We start from the raw sequence: 22,906 nt of genomic DNA, 5'->3' as shown, positions 1-22,906 counted from the left end.
CAGAGGAGGGGAGGTCAGGCCTGACGCCTGACGCCAGGGCCAAGCCCAGAGGGGCAGGACAAGCGGCAAGAAAACCTGCCATCGGCCCCTGAGCAGCCATCCCTCCACCGCGGGGCTCCAGTCACACCGCAGTGCTGCTCTCTCTGCCGAAAGCGCCCCGCCGGAGGGAGCATCTGACGTGCATACATTTGCTGCAGGGCTGCTCTGGGAGCAGTAAGTGAGCCCTGGTGCCAGCAGGGGCCCAGCAGGTGAAACACACAGGGTGGCCGGCCTGGGAAATGCAGGGTGATGGGGACCCCACCGGAGGGCAGCCTCGTGTCTGCTCCAGCTGGGAGACCACACGTTCATATTTTGAAAGAGAAGCCAGAAATGTGAATCTTAAGGAAAGATTTTATGTTTGTTTATTTATTTTTGAGAAAGAGCGAGAGAGCCCCTGAACACACACAAGCTGGGGAAGGACAGAGAGGAGAGACAGAATCCCTAGCAGGCTCCCTACCATCAGAACAGGGCCCAACATGGGGCTCAAACTCACAAACCACAAGATTATGACCTGAGTCAAGTTCAAGAGTCGGATGTAACTGACTGCGTCACCCAGGTGCCCTGAGACTTTCAAACACTGGCCCAGGAGGTCCTGGCTGGCTCAGTTAGCTGAGCACCTGACTCTTGATTTTGACTCAGGTCATGATCCCAGGGTCGTGGGATCGTACCTTGCCCAGCATGGAGCCTGCTTAGGATTCTCTCTCCCCGCTGCCACTCCTCTCCACCTAGGCTCGCTCTCCCTCAAAAACAAAAGCAATTAAAATCAAAACAAACAAACAAACAAACTTTGGCCCAATATTCAGAAACACCATATGGGCCAAACACATACCTCCCGCCCCCCACCGGCCCAGTGCAGGAGCCCGTCTCGTAGGTGTGCAAACCACAGGGTTTGGGTCCTGTGTCGTGTATAGATTTGGCAGGGCCTCTAAGAATCACTGAATCTTGACGACCTCAGTTGAGAGCCAAGAAAACAGACCCACCGGCTGACAACAGCTATGGCCAGCTGGGACCCAGGGGCTTGAGACCTGGGCCTGCCCCCTGGCCTGCTCCTGGCCCCTTCCTGCCCTCCCTGCCCTCGCCAGCCTCCCCTTCCTGCCCCACTCCTGTCTCTGATGTGCCTCTCTGCCCCTCTCAGTACCTACCTTTCTACCCTTACTGCTGTGTTTCTTCAGCTCTCTTGGTGTCTCTCTCATGTCTCTGTGATTCTGATTCTGCCATCTCTCTGCATGCCTTTCTCGGTCTCTGCCTATCTTTCTGTGTCTCTATGTCTCTGTCTACTGCCTATCTCGAGCCAGAGAGCCATCTCTCTCTCCAAGCCTGACTCCGACTTCCCTCATCTGCTAGCAGCAAGGTCTACCTTACGCTCTCCCGGAAGTGAGGTGGATGGCTGCTAAGGCGCCCACCTGTGTGCCCAGGCTGGGCACCCCCCTTCAGTGGGCAGGGAATGCGTGGAAGACGTGCTGCAGCCATCGTCTGGACGAGACCTCACTTCCCCAGGACCCGCAGAACAGCCCACGGCTCAGGAGAACGATGGTGACAGACGCCCCAAGGCCACCTGCCGGCGGACGGCCTTGCTCTTGGCAAACAGCAACACGCCCCAGAGCCCGGCCTGGATCACCCTGTACAGCCTCACCCCAACTTGTGGGCGCCATGCCTGGCCCTCCAGGTAGATGCAAACAGAGGCCCAGAGAGCCAGAAGACAGAGAGAGGTAGACAGCCTGGCGCCGCGCTTCCTTCCAGCCACACTGTCAGGGTCTCATGACCAACAAGGCCCCACCGGGAACGAGCAGCCGCTAACACAAAGCGCAGAGGGCCTCTGGACGCCTGTGGAGCTCTGCAAGCGGGCGGGGGCTTCGTCCAGACCCCTCCTCTCTCTCCTGCACACCCCCCAACGCAGAAGAAAAAGGCACTTACTGAATGCTCATCGTGGTCCATGCTCTGGGCCAGAACAGGGCTGAAGGACACTGGGGACAGGGCTCCTGGCTTCTTCCTCACCGCCCGGATCTGCAGGAGGGCCCGGAAAGCTGCGGCAGAGGGAGGGGCTCCCGTCAGGCCAGGGGCAGCCAGTTCCAGCGGCCCTGAGGCTCCCCGAGCTCCAGGGACACTGGCCACCCACCCACCCCACCGCGATCCTGGAATGAGCCACGTCCCCGAACACAGTCGTAACGAGACAGCCCCAGAAGGGAGTGCTCTCCCAAGGGTCCCGCCCTGTCCCCAGTTCAGGCGGAGCTTCACCAGCCCCTCCCTTGCCAGACCCCAGACTATACACTCGACCGTGAGTGCGGCCTGGTGACCAGCAAAAAGCACAGAGTGTGCCCGGGACACCGGCCAGTCTCTTCCTGGAAGTCACGCCAAGGGCAGGCAGACATATGTACGTGAACATCACCGACAGCACCATCTCTACCCTGGCCAATGAGAAGCAGCTCAGGGGTGGGAAAATAAATTCGGAGGCAGGCTATCGATTGTAACGTCAGGTCCACTAACAAGCGTGTGACGCTCACGAGAAGTGCTCACGTACGACACACAGTCACAAACTGCACCGGCACCTGCTGCGACAAGACCAGAGCCAACCACGTCCTCAGTGTGAGTGGCGGCCGCCCCAGGCTGCACATCCCGGAACCGAGGGCCCTGGCCTAGCTCATCCGGCCCAAGTGCTAGGTACAGCGGCCAGGGGCCCTCACTCTAGGCAGTCTAGACCCTGGGCCTCCAGACCACATGCACCCCGCACCCCTGAGAAGGCCCAGGAGACGAGGCAAGTGGGGAAGGCAGGTGCTCAGACACCAGAGGCCACTGGGCCTTGTGCTACAACTGCCCCAGCACAGGCTGGGGGCCCTGCTGCCCGTCCTCCCAGGGCCAGCACACGGCCCTCCCCTTCCCACCCCCAACATCTCATCAGGGCTGGGCTCCGGATCCCACACACCCTACGGCCTCTTCCTCCACTTCCACACGCTCAGCCTGCCCTTGGCCCCTGCGGATACCTGTCCATCGCAGGTGGACAGCCAGCGGAGACCCACTCCGGCCCCTTACTAGCCGTGACCTTGGACATGTTCCCTCTGGTCCCCAAGAGAGAGATAAGACAAGCATGGCAGTCCTGGTCACACAGCTGCATCCTGGCTCGGGAGCGTGGGGTGAAGCAGGGGTACACCCCGCCAGCCCCAAGGCAGCTGACCAGCACACCCAGCTGTGAAAGGGCAGGAAGGCTTTTTCCAAAAGGCCATCATCCACCTACGGGATGGAGTACCTGCAGCTCCCGTGGGCGGGCTCTCTCCTCACCCACACGCTGGTCCCTCCCTGGCGGGACCCACCCGCCAGCCTGATGCTCATTTTGATCCGGTGGGATTTTCAGCCTGAGAATGTCTAGATTCCTCCAGTGGACGACAAACACTTCACTCAGAATTACGCTCCACGTGGTGACTCTGAGAAAATGTGTGGAATGCTCCAGAAAACCAAGCCCTCAGTCATCTTCCGCCTAGCACACTTTCCACCTCACCAGGACGGCTTTTTAAATCAAAATATTTTCCACGAAACATTTAAAGATTTGAAGGGCACCTGGCTGGCTCAGACAGTTAAGCATCCGACTCTTGATTCGGACTGGGGTCACGATCTCACGGTTTGTTGGGCTCTGCGCCGACACCGGAAAGCCTGCTTGGGATGCTCTCTCTCTTGCTCTCTGACCGCCCCTACCCCCTGCATGTGCACACACTCTCTTTCTCAAACAAAAAAAAATACTTTCAAAACTAACTAACTAAAGACCTGATTCACTGGTCAGTTTCTGCCCAGCTCCAATTTCACTGCGAGAGCCTCCCTGGCACACCCTCCCCAGCCCGTGATTCCCGAAGCCTGATGTTCTGAGGACGGGAGCCACGCAGGTGCCAGCGTGGCCGCCGTGGCGTCCCACTCGCCCGCCCGGGGCGGGAGGCCGACCCCACTCACGCAGCCGGCAGATGGGGCAGTTGCTGGCCTGGTAGCGCAGCGTGTCGGCGCAGGAGTTGCACAGGCACAGGTGCCGGCAGGGCAGGATCAGCGTGTCCCGCAGGTCCGACAGGCACACCACACACTCGTTGCTGTTGTCGCTGTTCTCCTCGTCCGCCGGCTGGAGGGACACCGAGGGCCCCAGAGTCAGTGGGCTCCCGTGGGCCAGAGGAGGGACCGGGGTGGGGAGGAGGGCAGGGGGGCTGTTCCCGGCTTCCCCTGGGGGCTGCTGTGGCAAAGGGGAGCCCGAGAGGGGGGAGGAAGGTCACCACAGAGCAGGAGTCCTCCGGACACGCGGTCCAGAGCTGCACTCGCTGGGTGCCAGGCTCAGACCCAGCCCGTGCCCCGTTTAGCCCAGAGGAGAGCACACACATCAAACCACGAAAGTTCCTGTCTCTTCCTATTCCTCAGAACCAAAAAGAAAACGTGGAAAGACCCAACACTACAGGCACGTCTTGCACAGGGCGCCCGCTTACTGGGCTAAAGCAGAAGACCAGACACGTCCAGCTTGCCTGATCAAACCACAGCAGCACTGCACAACAGCAAAGCGGGGCCCCGCCGCCCGCTTCCGTACACACAGCTTCACCGGGACACAGCCTGCCCCCTGCTTCTGAATGGCTATGGCTGCGTGTGCGCTGCACGTGACATCAGGACACTCAATGGACACGACAGACACTGTACGGCCAGTACAGGTAAAATAAATACTTCCAGGCCCTTTACAGAGTCGGGCAACCTCTGGTGTTGGCACATGAAACACACAGAAGGCACTCACTTGAGACCAAGGGCCTGACCAAGCACCAAGGTGCCCTGACTTCCAGCTTTTAGTGGGATCAGATGTCACAGGAGCTGGTGTGTAAGACTTCCAGAAAATTTTAAGAAGACATGGCAGTTTCACTTGTGCCTTTAAAACGACGACAAAGGCACAGGTCGATCCTCTGCTACCCTTCCCTGGCTGTGCCGGGCCACGGCCTGGTCAGCCACACGCTCAGTCACAAGCGTGCAGGGGCTCATGGCTGGGAGGTGAGCCAGGTGGTGGGGGGCACACGGGGTCCCACAGCCCCAGGCTATCCCTGCTAATCTGACAGCTGGCTACCTGGTGATGTTAACAAGCCAGTGAATTTGCTGGAAAAACAACAAAATAGCCCACGAACTCTGTTAACTTACTGATTTATTATTAAAGTGATCTCTATGCCTAACATGGGGCTCCAACCGACAACCCCAAGATCAAGAGTCACATGCTGTACTGACTGGGCCAGCCAGGTGCCCCTCTGGGTCTCCAGGGGAAGGCACCCCAGGGGACCAGCTCATCTACCACGAACCCATGGGGCTGTGGCCAGGACTGGGTCACCCAGGCAAGTCCTTCAGGAACCTGCTCCTGTGAAGGTAGAAGGGAAGCTGGGGATGGAGGTCCACCTAGAGTCTGGCGGTGTCACCACAGCACATACCTTGGTCTCCTGGTTGTTCTTATTCTCTATGCCGTAGATCTCCTGCAGCAGGTAGCTGACCCGGTCCACCTGGCGAGCAGAGAGGTCCCAGGCACTTGTGGGCCCCACTCAAGGGCTCCTCTGCACCCACCTGGCCCAACACCACTTCCCAGGGGCCAGGCCTGGTTCCCACCCGCACCTCAGGGAGTGGGCCCTGTGCAGAAGGACAGACAATCTGCCACCTGCCCAGCCCAGCCAGGAACACAGGCAACAGGACGGGAGGCCTCCCCGGGGGAGGGGCCGGCAAGGAGCCAAGCTCTATACGGGCCAGGCAACCATGCCCTCTGCCCACCTCACCATCCCCCTCCCCAGAGAACGACCACTTTGAACCCACCCATCACCAGCTGCACAAGAGTGTCCAGAGTCAGATCTTACACTGACCACAATCAGAAGTGCCTGAGCTGCCATGTTTCCCACACAGCCCTCCGGACCACACCCTGCGCAGCTGGATGAGGCTCGGGGCTACGGGTCCAGGCTGGGACATGGGCACGTGCACACACCAGTGGAGGCAGATCCAGACTTCCCAGAGCCCGGATGAGGACTCTGCAGAGTGTGTACGTGTGTGTGTGTGTGTGTGTGTGTGTGTGTGTGTGTGTTTCAAATCAAAAGGGGTCACAATGTTTCTTCTACCACACTTACAATTTGCTTCTGCTTTAAAGGCTTCACAGAGAAGCTGCCGTCCACGTGCTGCAGGGGACAAAAGCGCAAAGGTTAACCCTCGAGCTGGCACCGCTCACTCAGCACTCCCCCATAGGACTCGGCAGGCCCTTCCGCAGCCATTCCCCAGCCCTAGCCGGGGGACGGAGCCCAGCCAGGGTCTCTGAACGCAGCCCCTGAAACCACCTCGAGGACCATGTCTTAGGCCTGCCCTGACCCAAGTAACCCACTTTCTCCGGGGACTTCTCTCAAGCACGTTCAGGTTTACGACCACCAGCCAAGTTCTTAGAGCCTCCCGACAGCAAGCAGCAGCACCTGGATGGCAAGAACTAAGACAACCCAGTTCCAACCGCGAAAGGACATGGCTCAGCCAGGAAGAGGAAGCGTGCACACGCACACACGCACTAGTATTTGAGAGAAGGTGTGTGCGCATACACGAGAGGAGGCGTGCACAAGTACAAGAGAGGCGAGCACACATACATGACAGAGGTGTGCACCAGCACACAAGATGAGGTGTGCACCCACACCCATAAAGACGAGGCGTGCACACACACACAAGATGAGGTGTGCACCCACACATCTACACAAGACGAGGTGTGCACACAGGCACGAGAGGAGGCATGCACATGCACAAGTACATGAGAGGCAAACACACGCACATGAGAGGTGTGCACCTGCACATATGCACAAGCCAAGGCATGCACACATGCACGTATACAATATGAAGCGTGCACACACATGTACATGAGAGTCGTGCACACGCACATGTACACAAGACGAGGTGTGCACACGCACACAGGAAAGCCCCTGGCGGGGGAGAGGCCTAACCTCTGCCCTGGACACCCTGTGTCCCCAGCCCTGGGGGCTCGGGGGGTGGGGCGGGGAGAGGGGCACGGGACACACGCGCTAAAGTGGGCTCGGCCCCAGCTGCGCTAACTCCCCAAGGAGTCTGGAAAGACGCAGTCACAGCTAGGCGCTGGGCACTGTCCTTAACGCTCTCAAGGCTGCAGACATGCACAGACGCACAGGGTTGAGGAGGTCGGGGTCCGCAGATGCCCACACGTGGTCCCAAGCCCAGAAGCAGCAGCCTGAGCCTGGTTTCCTCCAGGGGCCCCAGATCCTTGTCCACCCAGGCCACAGGCTGGTGCTGAGAACACCACGACTGCACAGTGCAGGCCAACATTCAGGGGAGGCGGGGCTGTCAGCCATGGCCTTCTCAAGCTGGGCCACGCCCCACGACCTGCAGCAAGGGTCTTGGTGAGCAGGGGTCCGTGCCCAGCCCAGCCAGGCAGGTGCTTGCTGCGTGAATGCACAAAGAGCAGTGACCCCAGGACACCCCTACACAGGGACAATGGTGAGGCTGACAATCCTCACCACCACAGCCAGCACTCCCACCACACCCCAAGTAATGTGGCCACAGCACAGAGAGAGCTGGGGAGACTGAGGACTCTGGTCTGCACGGCAGCAAGAACATCTAAGTTCAAATACACATCAGGCTGAAGGTCATAGTAAGTGAATCCTTGCACGTAAATGGCCTCTTATATGTGAGGCATCCCCAAATCAGGGACCCCAGGAGGGCCTGATGTCTCTTCTCTCTGCCACCAGAGGGTCTCGAGTCCTGCTGGGCAAGTGGCAGACCCAAGGACACAACGAACAATGGGCCCAGTTCTGTCCCACACCAAACGTCTGCCCCAGGAGTCTGAAAGGCCGCAGTAGGGAGTGAGGTCATCCCAGCTCCATGGGACCAGGTGACACGGCCACCTGGAGGGACAGCAGAGCAGGCACTCAAGGACCAGGCCAGGCTGACAGGTTCCAGCGGGCCTGGCGGGAGAGGCTGGGGCCCTGGGTGGTGATAGTCCTGGGTGACCCTCCACTTCCCAGAGAGAAGTGGGTCTGTGAGCAGAGTCCTCCACGTGGGCGTCTGGGCCCCTGTGCTGGCACCACACACCAGGTGCCCTTTGAAACCCTCCCACAGGGTACACTGCTTCCAAGTCCAGCCTCCTGGAGCCCAGAGTAACTGGAGAGCCTCCCACCTGCCCTGAATGTCGGCACTAAGCCCATCTGGCCAAGGCCCGGACCCCAAGTTCAAACTTCTGGTCTCAAAACAGCACCCCTCTGCCCAGCGCTCCCAGGTCACAGGAAGAGTAAGCAGCAGGGTGGCACTCACCTTTTCAAAGGCAGCCAAGAGGACGTGGGCATGGCCGGTCACCTCCACAACTGCCCGGAAGAGAGAGGAGGGGGCGGTCAGAGCTGGCCTCAGTCCCCTCCTCCGCCCCTACCCGGAACTTCTCCTTCTTCCTAGCTGGAGCTCTCCCAGGCTCTCAGCTGGGACCCAAAACCCGGGGAGGACCGTCCTCATCTGCCTGGGGGGCCTGCTGCTCCCTCTGGCCACATCTCCTCCATGGAGGCTCTGCACGGAGGGCTGTTCCCACAGCCTGAGGAGCCGGGACTCGGCCGGCAGGGCCCCCACGCCGGGGGCTGGGGGCTGCAGCCCCCAGCAGCTGCAAGGCCAGCAGAGGACAAAGGGCCAATGAGCGTGGCCACCGGGCTCTCTGGCCTTCCATCATCCCGCCAGGGGCGGACACAGGGACTGAGGCCTGTCCGGCTGCTGCTAGCACAGCGGGAGCCAGGCAGCTGGCATTTCCTGAGCCAGGAGAAGGCGCTGAAGAGAGGGCCCCACAGCCCAGGAGCAGGCCCGAGCTGCACAGCCCTAAATGCACTAAGTGAGCGTAGCCAACATCTTTCATCACTTCCGGAATAAAGTCCTCCAGCTGACTGAGGAGAGAAGGGCCCACGGCCCAGAAGGCAGACGGACAAAGAAAGGCTGCTCACCATCTCCTTCATCCACCACGGCCTGGATGACCACTGGAAACACGCCCCGGTCCAGGTCAAAATTCAACTGGGGAGAAAAGGAGGGGAGACTGTCAGACTGAGCTGGAGGGAGGAGGCACGGCGAGCAGTGAGCGGGCGTCAAGGCAGACCTGCCGCAGACAGACAAAAGGGCGAGGGAAGACGGACATCAGGCTGCACTTTTTCCCTTTTGGCAAAGTAGACAAAAATGACCGAAGTGGCAAATTTGTGTAACTCAGTGGCATTAAGTACATTTGCAAGGCCATGCTCACCACCGCCACCACCACCACCACCACCATCCATTTCCGGAACACTCTCCACGTCCCCACAGGAACCCTGTCCCCATCACCACTCGGTCCCCAGCCCTCCCCGCCTGTAAGCCCCACTGGGTCCAGGCACCGATCTCTCCTATCTGGCCGCCTTCACCAAGCACCACGTTTCCAAGGCTCGCCCACTCCACACGCGTGCCAGTGCTTCCTAAGGCTGAGCGACCCTCCAGCACACGGCCAAACCGTGCGCATCCGGCCGACTGCTGAGGCGCACCTGGGCTGCCCCCCGGCCGCCACGAGCACTGAAGGGCAGCGTCTATTTGAGCGTCTTCCTTTCTTCCGGGTGGGCGCCAAGACAAGGAAGCCTCATGCAGAAAGGCGCCTACCTCGCCCCCAGCAAGGGCAGACGGGAAGTGACGACACAGTGGCAGGCAGATGAGCTCACGGAGAACGCCCCCCCCTCACTTTTCCTTCTCCTCCGTGGCTCCCGGCTGCTCCCTGGCCAAAGACCGCTCTCCTCCCCACATGTGTCTACCTGGGCATGCTCACCACATCTGCTCACCAGCAGGGACCACGGCCCAGTACCCATAAGACAGAGGCGACCACTGAGGATACCAGAGGCAGGGCTGCAAGAGGAGGCCCAGAAGGTGCCTGTGGGTGCTAGGCTGCCAGTGGGAGGCGGGACTGGGAGGGGCCAGGTGTTAGGATTGAGTCTGGCTCCACCACCCAAGCCTCAGTTTCCCGGTCTGTCAAAGAGGGATAAAAGCTATGCCCGACGACCGTGGTGGCCAAGAAAACACGCAGTGAACACCAGCCATCAGAGCCCAGGACAGGCAGGCAGCAGAGCTGAGGAGGAGGGTGGCTCCGGAAGGCCTGGCAGAGAGACGCAGGCCACGGACGCCCAGGCACGTAGGACGACGGGAAGCGCTGTGCACACCAGTCTCGCCGGGACCAGCGCAGAGGGAGCCTGCAAACCAGCACAGAAGCCACGGCAGCCACCGGGACACCTCCGTAAGACCCCCGCAGCACCGTGCAGTAAAACACGTCTGCTCGTGTGAGGACGGGGCTGGAGGGGAAATCTCCATGCCTCCTTCTCGGCTGTGCTGTGAACCTGGAACTACTATAAAAACAAGTCTTAAAAAAAACAAAACCAAAAAGCAAACCATAACCAAGAGAAAGGAAAACACACATCCACACAAAAATCTGTGTGGACGCCATAATGCCATAATGCCATTATTTAAAACAACCCAACGGTGGAGACACCCTAAGCGCCCATCAGCCGGCTAAAGGATGAGCTCTGCGTGGCCCGACCACACAGCAGAGATCGGGAGCCGCGGAAAGGAGCGAAGTGCTGACGCCGGCTACCGCCTGCGCGAGGCCCGGACTCAGTGACAGAAGCCAGTCACAGGAGGGCACACGGGGTATGCCTTTGTTTACATGAAACTTCCGGAACAAGCGCATCCACAGTGACAGAAGTAGGTGAGTGGCTGTCCGGCGCTGATGCGGAGGCTGGGGGAGGCCTGCGGACGAGCAGGGCATTTCTCCTAGGGGTGACAGAAATGTGTTGGGGTTCCGTGGTGGTGATGGCTGCACAACTCTGTGGATACAGGTCTTCTACGGAGGGGTCACATCTCGAGAAACCCCTCAGAAGTTGAAAGTATGAGAAGTCGAAAACGCGTTTAATAATACACCTCGCAGAACTTGAACAAGCTCAAAACGCATCAGCCTCCAGTTGGGCAAAACCACGGAACGCAAGGCTAACCGTGTAACTGAGTGCCGAGCATGTCATGTAATGCACTGAACTCCACTGAAGGAGGAAACCAGAATGGCTGTTAATCGGTCAGTCATTTACGCTCCTGACCACGGGCCGGACTGCGGGCTGCAGCTTTTGCCGCCCGCCATCCCGAGCGAGGACCGTACGACGTGTCGCTAGCCAAGGGAAAGGTGCAAGTTCAAACTTCCAAGTACGGTTTCCAGAAAGTGGCGTCACTTCTGTGCCACCGTAGGGTCTCTAACTCATAGGGCGAATCATCTTGTCAGGGACTATCGCTAGGGTATCACCAGACCGTACACTTCAAAGGGGTGAAGTGGTCTCAGTAAGTTGTTTAAAGAACGAGCTACAGAATAATATCTGTACGCACGACTGCATCTTACGACAAATGCACATGGAAGAAAAGTCTGGAATACACACCCTAAATGGTCAGAAGTGGTTGCCTCTGGAGAAGATTTAAGTGGAGGGCGTTCTGCCTTACAGATTCTGTATACTTGGCACCCCTCACTATAAGCACACATTCCTGCCGTCATCTTTAAGTAGGCAAATCCAGGAAAATGGCTAGAAGGGAGGAGGGCGAGAGAATGGCTGCCGAGTCTGGAGACACCCCTGCTTGTCACCACGAGGGGGCCCGCCTGGCACCTGGTGGGCAGAGTCCAAGGATCCTGCTCAACATCCCACAGGACAGCCCTCACCACAGAGAATGACCTGGGCCCCAGGGGTCAACAGCACTGAGGCTGAGAAGCCCTGGCTGAGGAAAACTCTGGGTTTGGTGCCTCTAACACCTGCCAATGTCCGCTTCAGCATCTTGGGCAGTGACACAATTACAGGACATAACAGCTCGCTCTCTATACATCTTAACTTCGGAACCTTCTACCTATGGCAAGTCTTAGCAGTTTCCCAACTACAGTAATAACTGATAAAGTTTCCTTTTAAAAACGCATGTAGGGGCACCTGGGTAGCTCAGTCAGTTGAGCATCTGACTATAGCTGGGATCAAGATCTCACGGTTCGTGGGGTCAGGCCCTGCGTCGGGCTCTGTGCTGACAGCTTGGAGCCTGGAGCCTGGAGCCTGCTTCAGATTCTGTGTCTCCTCTCTCTCTCTCCCTCTCTCTCTCTCTCTCTCTCTCAAGATTAAATAAACATCGGGGCACCTGGGTGGCTCAGTCGGCTAAGCCTCCGACTTCGGCTCAGGTCAGATCTCACGTTCGTGGGTTCGAGCCCCACGTCAGGCTCTGTGCTGACAGCTAGCTCCGAGCCTGGAGCCTGTTTCCAGTTCTGTGTCTCCCTCTCTCTCTGTGCCTCCCCTCTCATGCTCTGTCTCTCTCTGTATCAAAAATAAATAAAACATTAAAAAAATAAGTTTAAAAAAAAGAGTAAATAAACATTAAAAAATTTTTTTAACACATATAATGGGTGCCTGGCTAGCTCAGTAGGTAGAACATGTGACTCTTGGTCTTTGGGTCTTAAGTTCAAGCCCCATATAGTGCTTACTTTAAAAAAATGAAGAAGAGAGGCACCTGGGTGCCTCAGTCAGGTGCGGGTCTAATTTCGGATGAGGTCATGACCTCGCGGTTCGCGGGTTCAAGCGCCATGTCTGACTCTGCGATAACAGCATGGAGCCTGCTTTGAATTCTGGGTCTCCCTTTCTATCTGCCCCTCCCCTGCTCACATTTTGTCTCTTTCTCTCTCTCTCTCTCTCAAAAAAAAAAAAAAACACATTAAACTTTTCTTTTAAAAGAAGAAACAAAATACACATAATAAAGGGGAGAATGGAAGTGACAGCTTAATGGGGGCAGTTTCCTGCTGGGGTGCTGAAATGTTCCGGGCTTGCCCAGAGGTACACATACAGAACTGTACTACATGTCCTAAGGGTAAATTTGGTCTGTGTATTCTATCACAAAAACAAAACAAAACAAACACAGAAAGTAAGTGAGTTGATTTCAAGAACACACCAGCTGGAGTGATCATTAGAGAAGGCAAAGGAGAGGAAGGGTCCTGGCTAACTCCTACTGGACAGGCCCAGAGGGGCCACCATTACTCACAAGGTGCCATGTGCTGACGACCTGGGACGTGGGTCACCTAAAGCTCTAAGGGAGGAAAGGGGGTGCCCCTAGGTGGGACTTCAGACTGGTTTATGAGCTGGGTATGCCCCCAGGACAAGTGGCCTCACTGGAGACTAGAACCCAAGGTGCGGGATGACTCAGCACACTTGCAAACACACAAGGACCTGCTCTGTGGCCAAAACACCAAGGGACAAACTGTAAGCGGAGGACACCAAACAGGTGCAGGCTCAGCCGGGCCTCCCCACGGTGACCACAGGGTGGGAGCACCCCCGGGTCTGCCCAGCGCCCCTTCCTCTGGGGTGCAGCTCTTCCGCACTCACAGGAGGGCGGGCGGGACCACGTGCAGCCGGCGGCGTGCGCACAGGGAGACGGAGCCGCGAGAAGGAACAGGACTGGCGGCGGGGCCGTCCCAGGGGCTGGCTGTCCAGCTCTTCCTGGGCCTCCAACGGCCCCATCCTTCTTTCAGACGACGTCCTCGAGTAAGTGACAGAGCAGCGTCCGCTGCAGGCCATGAAAGCGCCCTGACAAATCAGAGCAAACCCCATGGTGTGGCCTTCACCTTCCGACACGAGTCCGTGACCGAGAATCCGCCTGCCCGGCTCCAACCCCAGCGGCCCCCCGCCCCCCGCTGCCTCCATTCCTCCCCCCTCAGGCACTTCAGTAACACACGACCACCTCCCGTAAAAGACGAGAGGATTCCGCCGAGTGAGAGCAACCGGATACAAAAGGCCACCTCCCACGTGGTTCCATTTGTGCAAAATGTCCAGAAAAGCCAAATCCACCCATAAAGTACATTAGTGCCTACCAGGGGCTAGGACTAGGAACTGGGATTAACTGGACATGAGGGTCCCTACTGGGAGGATGGAAATGTTCTAGAACTGGACTGCGGTGACTATGGTATAAATCATAAATTTACTAAAAACCAGTGAATTATATACTTAAAAGGGGTAAGTTTTATGGTCTGCAAATTACACCTTAACAGACCTGTTCAAACAAAACAACTCAGACGCGTACATACTGCTGGCACTCACACCGTTTACACGCAGCGTGTGCGTGTAACGCAGGACTCTGCGCCTCATGCCAAGGCCGTGGGAGCAACAGTCCCCGGGCGGCTTCGGGGGCATCTCCTCCGGTTTCTCCTCAAGCTTTATACACACACTAAGGCACCCGTGGAAACGCTTCTTCCTTGCCGCGTGTGTGAAATCATATTGTACCTCTGTCTGCAGCGGACTCTTCCCCTGGCCCAGGAGGGGCTTTCCGTAGCCGTGTGTCCGGTACACACGGGTCCCTTCCACCTGCTGAGGTGGCACGGCCTCCAGTTACAGAAGGAACCACGGTGCCCAGACAACACACGGCTCCCACAACCGCAGCCAATCGGCAATCCCTTCGCCACGGACAGACAGGCTGTGTCCACACTGTGCTGTTACAGACAAAGCTTCCACCTCCGTCCTTCAAGTGTAAACCACTGTCCCCAGCCGGGAACCGGAAGGTGACGGGACGCTGCGGTCCCACGGCCCGACAAGGCTCCACCAAGGCCGCTGCCAGGGCCTCTGAGGGCTGGGGCTCCGTCCGTTCTCAGTCATCCAGTCCAGCCAACACTCGACCCAACCCCGCTCCCTGGTCCAGCGCACACCTGCCCGCCTGAGCACAGACACTGCTGATGCTTAGCAGCCACGCGAGGCGTGTGAGCAGACAGGCCCCGCGGCGCCGGGGAGGGCGCGCTCGGGAGGGGGCTGGGGAAGGGGCCGGCTTACCTCATCGTCCTTCCACTCGGAGAAGTCGACCTTGAAGGAGGGCAGGGAGAAGTGCTGGCTCACCCCTCTCTTGTAGTGCACGGTCTCGGACTGCAGGCTGGGGCTCCTGGGGCTGTACCTGAGGGCGCAGCCGAGACAGAGGCCGCTGAGACTGTGCCCAGAGCAAACCGCCTGCTGTGGCTGGTCCCCAGTCTCAGCCCCCTGCCAGCACAGCACTTCTGACGCATGGGCTGGCGGCCACTGGTCTTTGGGGACGGAGTAGAATCAGGCGTGCAGGACCCACACCCCCCGTCTCTGCCTGCGAGTCCTCGCCCTCCTGTCACCGCTGGCTCTGCCTGGTAACTGGGCCGCTTACAAGTCCTCCAGGGCCCGCACCTGCCCCACAACCGCCCTTCCAGATCTGGCTACGCATTTCCACGCGGCTCTTACGGTGCGCTTGCTTCGGTGAACAAACATGTACAGCCACAAGCGCAGTGTGCCGTGTCCCCCACAACCCACCCTCACGCTCGCTCCAGCCACGGGCTTCTCGGCCCGGCTGCAGCCACGACCCGCCGAGCACGCCCAGAAGAGCAGGGCACATCCACTCCCGGATGCGTGGAGTCGCTCTTCAATGCTCACACGGTGGCCCGCCTACACCGGCTCCCTCAGCCGATGGCCCCAGCACTGTCCCCTCTTCTGCACACACTGCACGGGCTCCACGGTGGGGTCGCTCTAACCGATCCGAGCAGGCCCCCCGCTGCGGAACAGCAGACAGTCTCCGATATCTTGCTACTCCAGGCCTCCGGGACCCTCTCTACATACGTCTTTATCACACACAGAGGCACATTCCCAAGATAAATCCCCAGAAAACGTACATACATCTTCAATTCCGACCAATTTGGGCTTCTCTCATTTGGGAATCCAACACCCAGCCCCTGCCTGCTTCCCCCCTGCCCCCTACCCCCCAGCAGCCACTCCTGGCGCTCCCCTCAGCCTCCTGGACAGAAGACACTCCGGAGAGCATGAGAGACTTGCTACTCTTGTGTCCCCAAGGAGAGGGGCCTCTGCACTCCTGGAGCCAGAGGCCCTTCCATCCCTGTGACGCCGCAGGCCTCGGCCCGTCATCAAGCCACAGAATAGGGCTCTCCTCCCAAGCAGACCTGGGATTTCCTCTGGGACTTCAGATCTGCCCCCTTTTCTCACCTGTCAGGAAACAGGGAGGGGACCAGGGAAGGAGCGTAAGGGTCACCTGCCCTGCAGCTCACATGGAAAGAGAACTTCCAGGCTATGATAAAGGTGCCTGGGCACAGCTTTCTGGGTCCCGGAGCTTCTGGCTTCTTTGTTCCCCTGACTTCTGTGTTCACACCACTCCACTCCAGCAAACTAGGAAGGGAAGCGGGCTCCCAACCACTCCTGCCAGGCCTCAAGAAGGGAACAGAGGGGACAGAGCAGCAAATTTGTCCCCGTCCCCAGAGGAGGAGCCCCCTGGGGATCCAGGACAAAAACTCCAGGGACGGCTAAGCTGTTTGCTCAAGCGTCCACTGTCCTTCTGGGGGCATGTCTTACAAGTCCAAGTGTGACACAGACCAAAGCCTAGCTGTGCACCTTGTCCTCTTGTTGCTGCGAAGGAGGGTGCCAGCGAGGGAGCCCCGAGCCCGGTGAGCCCCACGGACGAAGCGTTCACCCCCTGCGGGGACGGCTGCTCACAAGGCGCCGGCGCTGAGCCTTCTCCAGCAGCAGCAGGGTCCTTACACGACCACGAGGTGGCAGCTCCAGCCACCAGCACCCACCGCCGGCCCCGGCTGAGGAAACCGAGGTGCCAGCAGTCCCAGGCCTTCCCGCCTGAGCTCCAACCCCAGGGCCCGTGCGGCCTTCAGGTGGTTTTCTGCAACAGGACACACGCGGGTGCATTTCTGCCCATGTGTCCGAGTCTGCAGTCATGCTTAAGTTACAGACTTCAAACTTTTGGGACCAGCGAGACCCTTACTGCAAATAAACCCGACACGGACCACAGAAGCACGGCCGCCAGGCCAGCCCGCCCCTGGGCCACGGACACTCACACCGCCGTCCCGTTCAGGAACTCCTCCACTGCCTGGCAGTAGATGGTGATGGCCACCCGGGCGTCGGCATCGAAGGTGAACTCCAGGCTGTAGAGGACACGCGGCTTCTCGCTGTCCTCGGAGGGGCTGTCGGCACCGTCTTTGTACCTGCGGGGAGCAGAGGGACAGAAGGCAGTGGGACAGAGGGACAGCAGAGCAGGTGCGTCCCCCCACGGGGCCCTCAGAGAAGGCTGCCTGGACACGTGGAGGCCCACGCCCCGCTTGGACACCAAGGCCTCCCTTGTGTCCCGCCCACAGAAAGAGGAGTCCCCATGGTTTAGACACAGCCCCGGCGTCGTCCAGCTTTAACGTGGAAGCTCAGCCTGCTGACGTGCGAGGCTGGATCACTGCTGGCTGTGGGGCCGTCCCGTGCGCTGCAGGGTGCTCTCTGCCACCACAGGCCAGTGGCACCCGATCCAAGTGAAAGCGCCTGCAGACGCGGACCACCGTCCCTGGAGGCACGGCTGGTCTGAAGACTACAGTTCCACGAGCAGAGCCCTTTGCACTCACGCCCCAGGGGTGACTTCAGAGCAGGTGACCTTCTGGCTCTACAGCCGAGGGAGCAGCGACCTGGGCCACTGGCCGCCGCCTCCCCGTGTGGCGCGGGGCAGGGCGAAGGCTCACCTCACCAGCCGGAGGGAGTCTTTCCGGATGTTCACCAGGCTCCTCAGTGTCTTCACTGGCTCGTGGGGGGCGGGGGTGACGTAAGGAAACTGGAGGGAAAAACCCAAAGCCCGGTGACTCCCCAAGACGAGACAGGGACAGAAAGCAAAGATAATCCGAGCCACAGGCACGACCCCAGGCTTTGCGCTCATTCGTACAGAAGGAAACCACAGGCCCGGCAGCTGCCACGTGGGACAGACAACGGGGACCAGACCCTTATGGATTCTGGCCACACGGGTCCCGCCACAGTGTTCCGATTCCAGGGGGACCTTCAGGAAGCATGACCCGGCCCAAGGGACCCTGACGGGAGACCTGGGGCCCACTACTATCCTGAATAAAGTGGGCCTGCAAGGTAAGGACGATTCTTGGGAAAGACTCTGGAAGGGACTCGCACACAGACACACAGGGGACAGCTGGAAAATGGGGCATCTCTGGGAACTGGGCTGCAGCAGCAGCAGCTCCCGCCTGTGACAGTGCACCAGAGCGCTGGAAGACGCCGTCCCTGCAGAAGCCGAGGGAGGGAGGGCACACAGGACCCTTCTCGCTGCTGCAGGGGAGTCTACAGCAGTCTCCAGGGGAAATTCTAAACACAGATTTACGGGAGGCCTGTAAGAGCCAGGCCCTGTGTGCGGACTGAGGCTTTAAGGACAGAAGGTGAAGGTGCTGCTCTTATTCTCACGGACTCAGGAGGCGGGGGACTGACCAAAATCCGTCACAGACTCAGGAGGTGGGAGGACTCCGCACAACCCATAGACTCGGGAGGTGAGGGTACTGAGCACAACCCGCCATGGACTCAGGAGAGCAGGGAACTCAGCACAACCTGGAAGCCCCTGTGGTCCCACGGGTGGGGGAAGGGAGCACTCTTGGTCGCAGCTCCTTGCCTCCCACCCAATAAAGGACCAAGATTAGATGTCAACCAGCTGCTCCACTGCTAAAACAGCCTAAAGACCCCTGGGCCCATGGACATGCCATCCCCTGCCAGCCCCAGGGACACGCCAGGACTCAGCAGCCTTGGGAAACGGAGTCCAGCATCTCCTGAAAGAGAGGGCCTCCTGCCCAGCCCCTCACCCACACTGGGGCCCATCATTTTAAAGTACAAGACCCAATCCCCTGCTCAGCACCCTCTCCCCACAGGCCCTCACTAGTCCGTCTCTCTCTTTCCATTCACGAATCTTTTCTTTTTCTTTTTCTTTTTTTTCAATGTTTTATTTATTTTTTAGACAAGAGAGACAGAGCATGAGTGGTGAGGGGCAGAGAGAGAGGGAGACTCGGAATCAGAAATAGGCTCCAGGCTCTGAGCTAGCTGTCAGCACAGAGCCTGATGCGAGGCTTGAACCCACGAATGTTGAGATCATGACCTGAGCTGAAGTCAGAGGCTTAACTGACTGAGCCAACCAGGCGCCCCTCCTGAATCCTTTCTTCACTGTCTGTACCCCAGGAGGGAATGGGGTAGGATCTTTCTTCCACCCTCAGCCCCTGGAAGAGTCCTAGGCACCCAGCAGGTACCAAATGTGTGCTGAACAAAAGGACAGCGGCATATAAGCATGTGCTTCTCTGAAGACTAACGAAAGCACATTTGGAAAAATGCTCACCAGCCATGTGCATGTCTCCTCTGGGTCACAACACTCGCCCACTGTTCTAAAGAGCATGGATTTTGTTCTTTTCTTTTTAAAGAAAGTCATCCAAGAGGCCTGGGATCAAATCCCTCACTATCCACAAGCCCCATCGCCTGGATGCATCAGGTTCGGCAGCAGCTACCCTGTTCCCGGGTGAGCTATCTGCAGCCGTCCAACTCCAGGGGGGCAGTGCCGGGGCATGACCGCTGCGCAGGCACACGCACGTCCAGCCAGGAGCTCTGCCCATTTGAGGTGACTCACTGCCCGCTATCCTCAAAGCTGGCTATGGACAGCAGAGGAAAGGCACCTGGCTGCCGCCGCCCACGTGCCTAGCCCCACCGTCACCCACCTGGACCGGGCGGTTGCCCAGGAAGTTCAGATCCATGTTTTCTCCAAAGAGGTAACCTTCAGGGTGGGGGGTGTCGAATTTCTCACCTCCCATGAAAAAGTGCGAGGCAAAGTAGTTTCCTGGTTAAAAAAGGAAATACAGTTGAGATTATAAGGCCTGACACAGCCCAGGGGCGGCCGGTGACGGCTGAGAGGCTCAGCCCTGAGGGCAGCTCCATTTGGAGAGAAGCCTCGCAGGCTGTCCTCAGCCCTCAGCCCTCGGCGCCAGCCCCGGCGTCACCCCTTCAACCTGGCGCACTCGACGTCTGTACCCCAACACCCTTCCTGCTCCCACACGTCTCCTCCCTGCTCAGAGGCACACCAGGTGCTCTGCGCCATCATCTTTTCCCTGCACGGCAGTCTGAGTTGTGTGTTGCTCAAGGATCTGTCTCAGGTCCACGTCTACACCTGTGCATGTGACCTTAGCTGGAAATAGGGTCTTTACAGATGTCATCAAGAGGAGGTCAGACTGAAGCACAAAAGCAGTAAAAATAAGTAAACCTGTAAAACCCAGTCAAGGGCCTCGCAAAATAAAAGGCTGTAAAGTATGACACCATTTACCCACAGCATGGGGAGAAGAGTAAGTAATAGCCCCACACTTAAGCGACCATCAGCCTCATACAGACTGTCATATGCAGAAGAGATGACATACAGACCGAATGGAAATCACAAACGGAAAACCTGTAAGAGACATGCAGAAAATAAAGGGGAGGAAACCCAAGTATATCATTAAAGAAAGAAAGCCAACTAATCGTGAGCAAAGAGAGCAAGGGGAGAGGAATGGAGAAAAACTACAAAAGCAAGGAACAAAAATGGCAATACATACAAACCTCTCATTAATTACTTTGAACGTAAATGGACCAAACACTCCAGTCAAAAGTCAAAGGGTGATGGAATGCACAAAAAACAAGGCCAATCTGTGGGCTGCCTGTAAGGAACTCGTTTCAGACCTAAAGACACTTGCAGAGTAAAAGTGAGGGGACGGATAAGCATTCTGTGCTAAGGATCTGGGGCAGCAATACTTCCACGCGACGAGACAGACTTTAAAACAGAGAGTGTAACAAGACTCAAGGAAGAGCACTCCACAACCAGAAAGGGGTCAAGCCAACAACAAGTAAGTATCTGTGCACCCAACACGGAGGAACCCAAACATGCAAGTTAGTAACAAATATAAAGGAAGTAATAGATAGTAATACAATAATTGTAGGGGACCGTAATAACCCACCTACATCAAGGGACAGATCAAACCGAAAATCAGTAAGGAAAGTGTGGCTCTGAATGACACACTGGACTAGACGGCTCTCACAGATATGTTCAGAACAGTGCATCCTAAAACAGCAGAAGACACACGCAAGTGCGCATGGAACATTCTCCAGAACAGATCACGTGTTCGGCCACAAAACAAGTCTCAACAAATTTAAAAAGATCAAAGTTATTCCACACATCTTTTCTGACCACAACACTATGAAACTAGACGTGAACAAGAAAAAATCTGGAAAGACCACAAATACATGGAGGTCAAACAACATGCCACTAAACAATGAACGGGTCAACCAATGAATCAAAGAGGAAATTAAAAAATACATGTAGACAAATGAAAACGAAAACACAACGGTCCAAAACTCTATGCAGCAAAAGCAGTCCTAAAAAGGAACTTTATAGCAACACAGTCCTACCTCATGAAGCAAGAAAAAATCTCAAATAAGCAGCCTAATGCTACAACTAAAGGAGGAAGGAAAAGTAGAACAAACAAAACCCCAAACCAGGAGAAGCAAGGAAATGATGAAGATCAGAGCAGAAATAAAGAAAAAGAAACTAAAAAAACAGATCAATGAAACGAAGGAGCTAGTTCTTTGAAATGATCAACAAAATTGAGAAATCTTTAGCCAGAGTCATCTAAAAAAAGAGAGAGAGAGAGAGGACTCAAATTAACAGAATCAGAAGTGAAAGAGAATAACTAGTATCAAAGGAATATGAAGGATTATAAGAGAATATTATAAACAATTATATGCCAAGAAATTGGACAAACTGGAAGAAATCGATAAATTCCTAGAAACATACAACCTTCCAAAACTGAATCAGGAAGAAAGAGAAAATTTGAACAGACCAATTACCAGAAACGAAACTGAATCAATAATCAAAAAACTCTCAACAAGCAAAAGTCCACGTCCAGATGGCTTCACAGGAGAATTGTAAGAAACATTTAAAAAACAGTTAATATGTATTCTTCTCAAACTACTACAAAGAATAGAAGAAAGCAAGCTTCCAAATTCATAGTACGGGGCCAGCATTGCCCTGATACCAAAACCAGATAAAAATACTACAAAAAAAGAAAACTACAGGCCAATACCTCTGATGAACACAGGTGCAAAAATATTCCACAAATATTAGGAATCCAACCGTAAGTTAAAACAATCAAGTGGAATTTATTCTCAGAATGTAAAGGTGGTTCAATATTCACAAATCAATCAATAGGATATATTATGTCAAAAAGAGAAAGGATAAAAACCATATGATCATTTCAAAAGACACAGAAAGAGCATGTGACAAAAGACAACATCCACTCGTTAGAAAAACGCTCAACAAGGTGGGTTTAGAAAGAACAAACCTCAACATAACAAAGGCCATCTATGAAAAACCCACAATCAACATCATCCTCAACGGGAAAAACCTTTCCCCGCTGATCAGGAACAAAGCAAGGATGTCCACTCTCACCACTTTTACTCAGGATAGTACTGGAAGTTCTAGCCGAGCAGTCAGACAAGAGAAAAGAACAAAAGGCAGCCAAATCAGTAAAGAAGAAGTAAAACTCTATTTGCACGCGACATGATACTATATCTAAAAACCTGAGGGGCACCTGGGTGGCTCAGTCAGTTAAGCGCTGACTTCTGCTCACGTGAGGATCTCGCGGTTAGGGGGTCTGAGCCAGCTGTGCTGACAGCTCAGAAGCCTGGAGCCTGCTTCAGATTCTGTGTCTCCTTCTCGCTCTGCCCTTCCCCTGCTCACGCTGGCTCTCTCTGTCTCTTGAAAATAAACATAAAAAAGAAAAAAAAAAACCCTAAAGACTCTATGAAAAAACCTACTAGAACTGATAAATGAATTCAGTAAGGCTGCAGGACACAAAATCAATGTACAGAAAGCCATTGCTTTCTATACACTAATAAGGAAGCAAAAGAAGGAGAAATTGAAAAAACAATCCTGCTTACAATTGCACCAAAATAATAAAATACCTAGGAATACATTTAACCAAGGAGGTGAAAGACCTGTACTCTGAAAACTGTAAAATATTGGTGAAAGAACT

At 56.2% G+C, this 22,906-nt stretch overlaps 1 protein-coding gene across 1 annotated transcript in view; it reads right to left on the bottom strand.

Moving 5' to 3' along the window:
• Nucleotides 1–1,124: 1,124 nt before the first annotated feature.
• The window catches only part of MGRN1 (mahogunin ring finger 1), a 41,343-nt gene continuing 19,561 nt past the window's right edge, over nucleotides 1,125–22,906 (bottom strand). The window contains exons 2-11 of the mRNA XM_029947930.1: nucleotides 19,568–19,686; nucleotides 17,564–17,652; nucleotides 16,901–17,047; nucleotides 14,862–14,979; nucleotides 8,985–9,051; nucleotides 8,320–8,369; nucleotides 6,135–6,182; nucleotides 5,457–5,525; nucleotides 3,973–4,132; nucleotides 1,125–2,063 (exon numbers count right to left, since the gene is read on the bottom strand). Coding sequence (XP_029803790.1) covers nucleotides 1,669–2,063; nucleotides 3,973–4,132; nucleotides 5,457–5,525; nucleotides 6,135–6,182; nucleotides 8,320–8,369; nucleotides 8,985–9,051; nucleotides 14,862–14,979; nucleotides 16,901–17,047; nucleotides 17,564–17,652; nucleotides 19,568–19,686 — 1,262 coding nt within the window. The 3' untranslated portion in view covers nucleotides 1,125–1,668. The remainder of the gene's footprint in view (nucleotides 2,064–3,972; nucleotides 4,133–5,456; nucleotides 5,526–6,134; nucleotides 6,183–8,319; nucleotides 8,370–8,984; nucleotides 9,052–14,861; nucleotides 14,980–16,900; nucleotides 17,048–17,563; nucleotides 17,653–19,567; nucleotides 19,687–22,906) is intronic.

The sequence above is a fragment of the Suricata suricatta genome, chromosome 8 (genome assembly GCF_006229205.1).
Source record: "Suricata suricatta isolate VVHF042 chromosome 8, meerkat_22Aug2017_6uvM2_HiC, whole genome shotgun sequence".
NCBI lineage: Eukaryota > Metazoa > Chordata > Mammalia > Carnivora > Herpestidae > Suricata > Suricata suricatta.
This window is presented reverse-complemented; position numbering and strand designations above follow the sequence as displayed.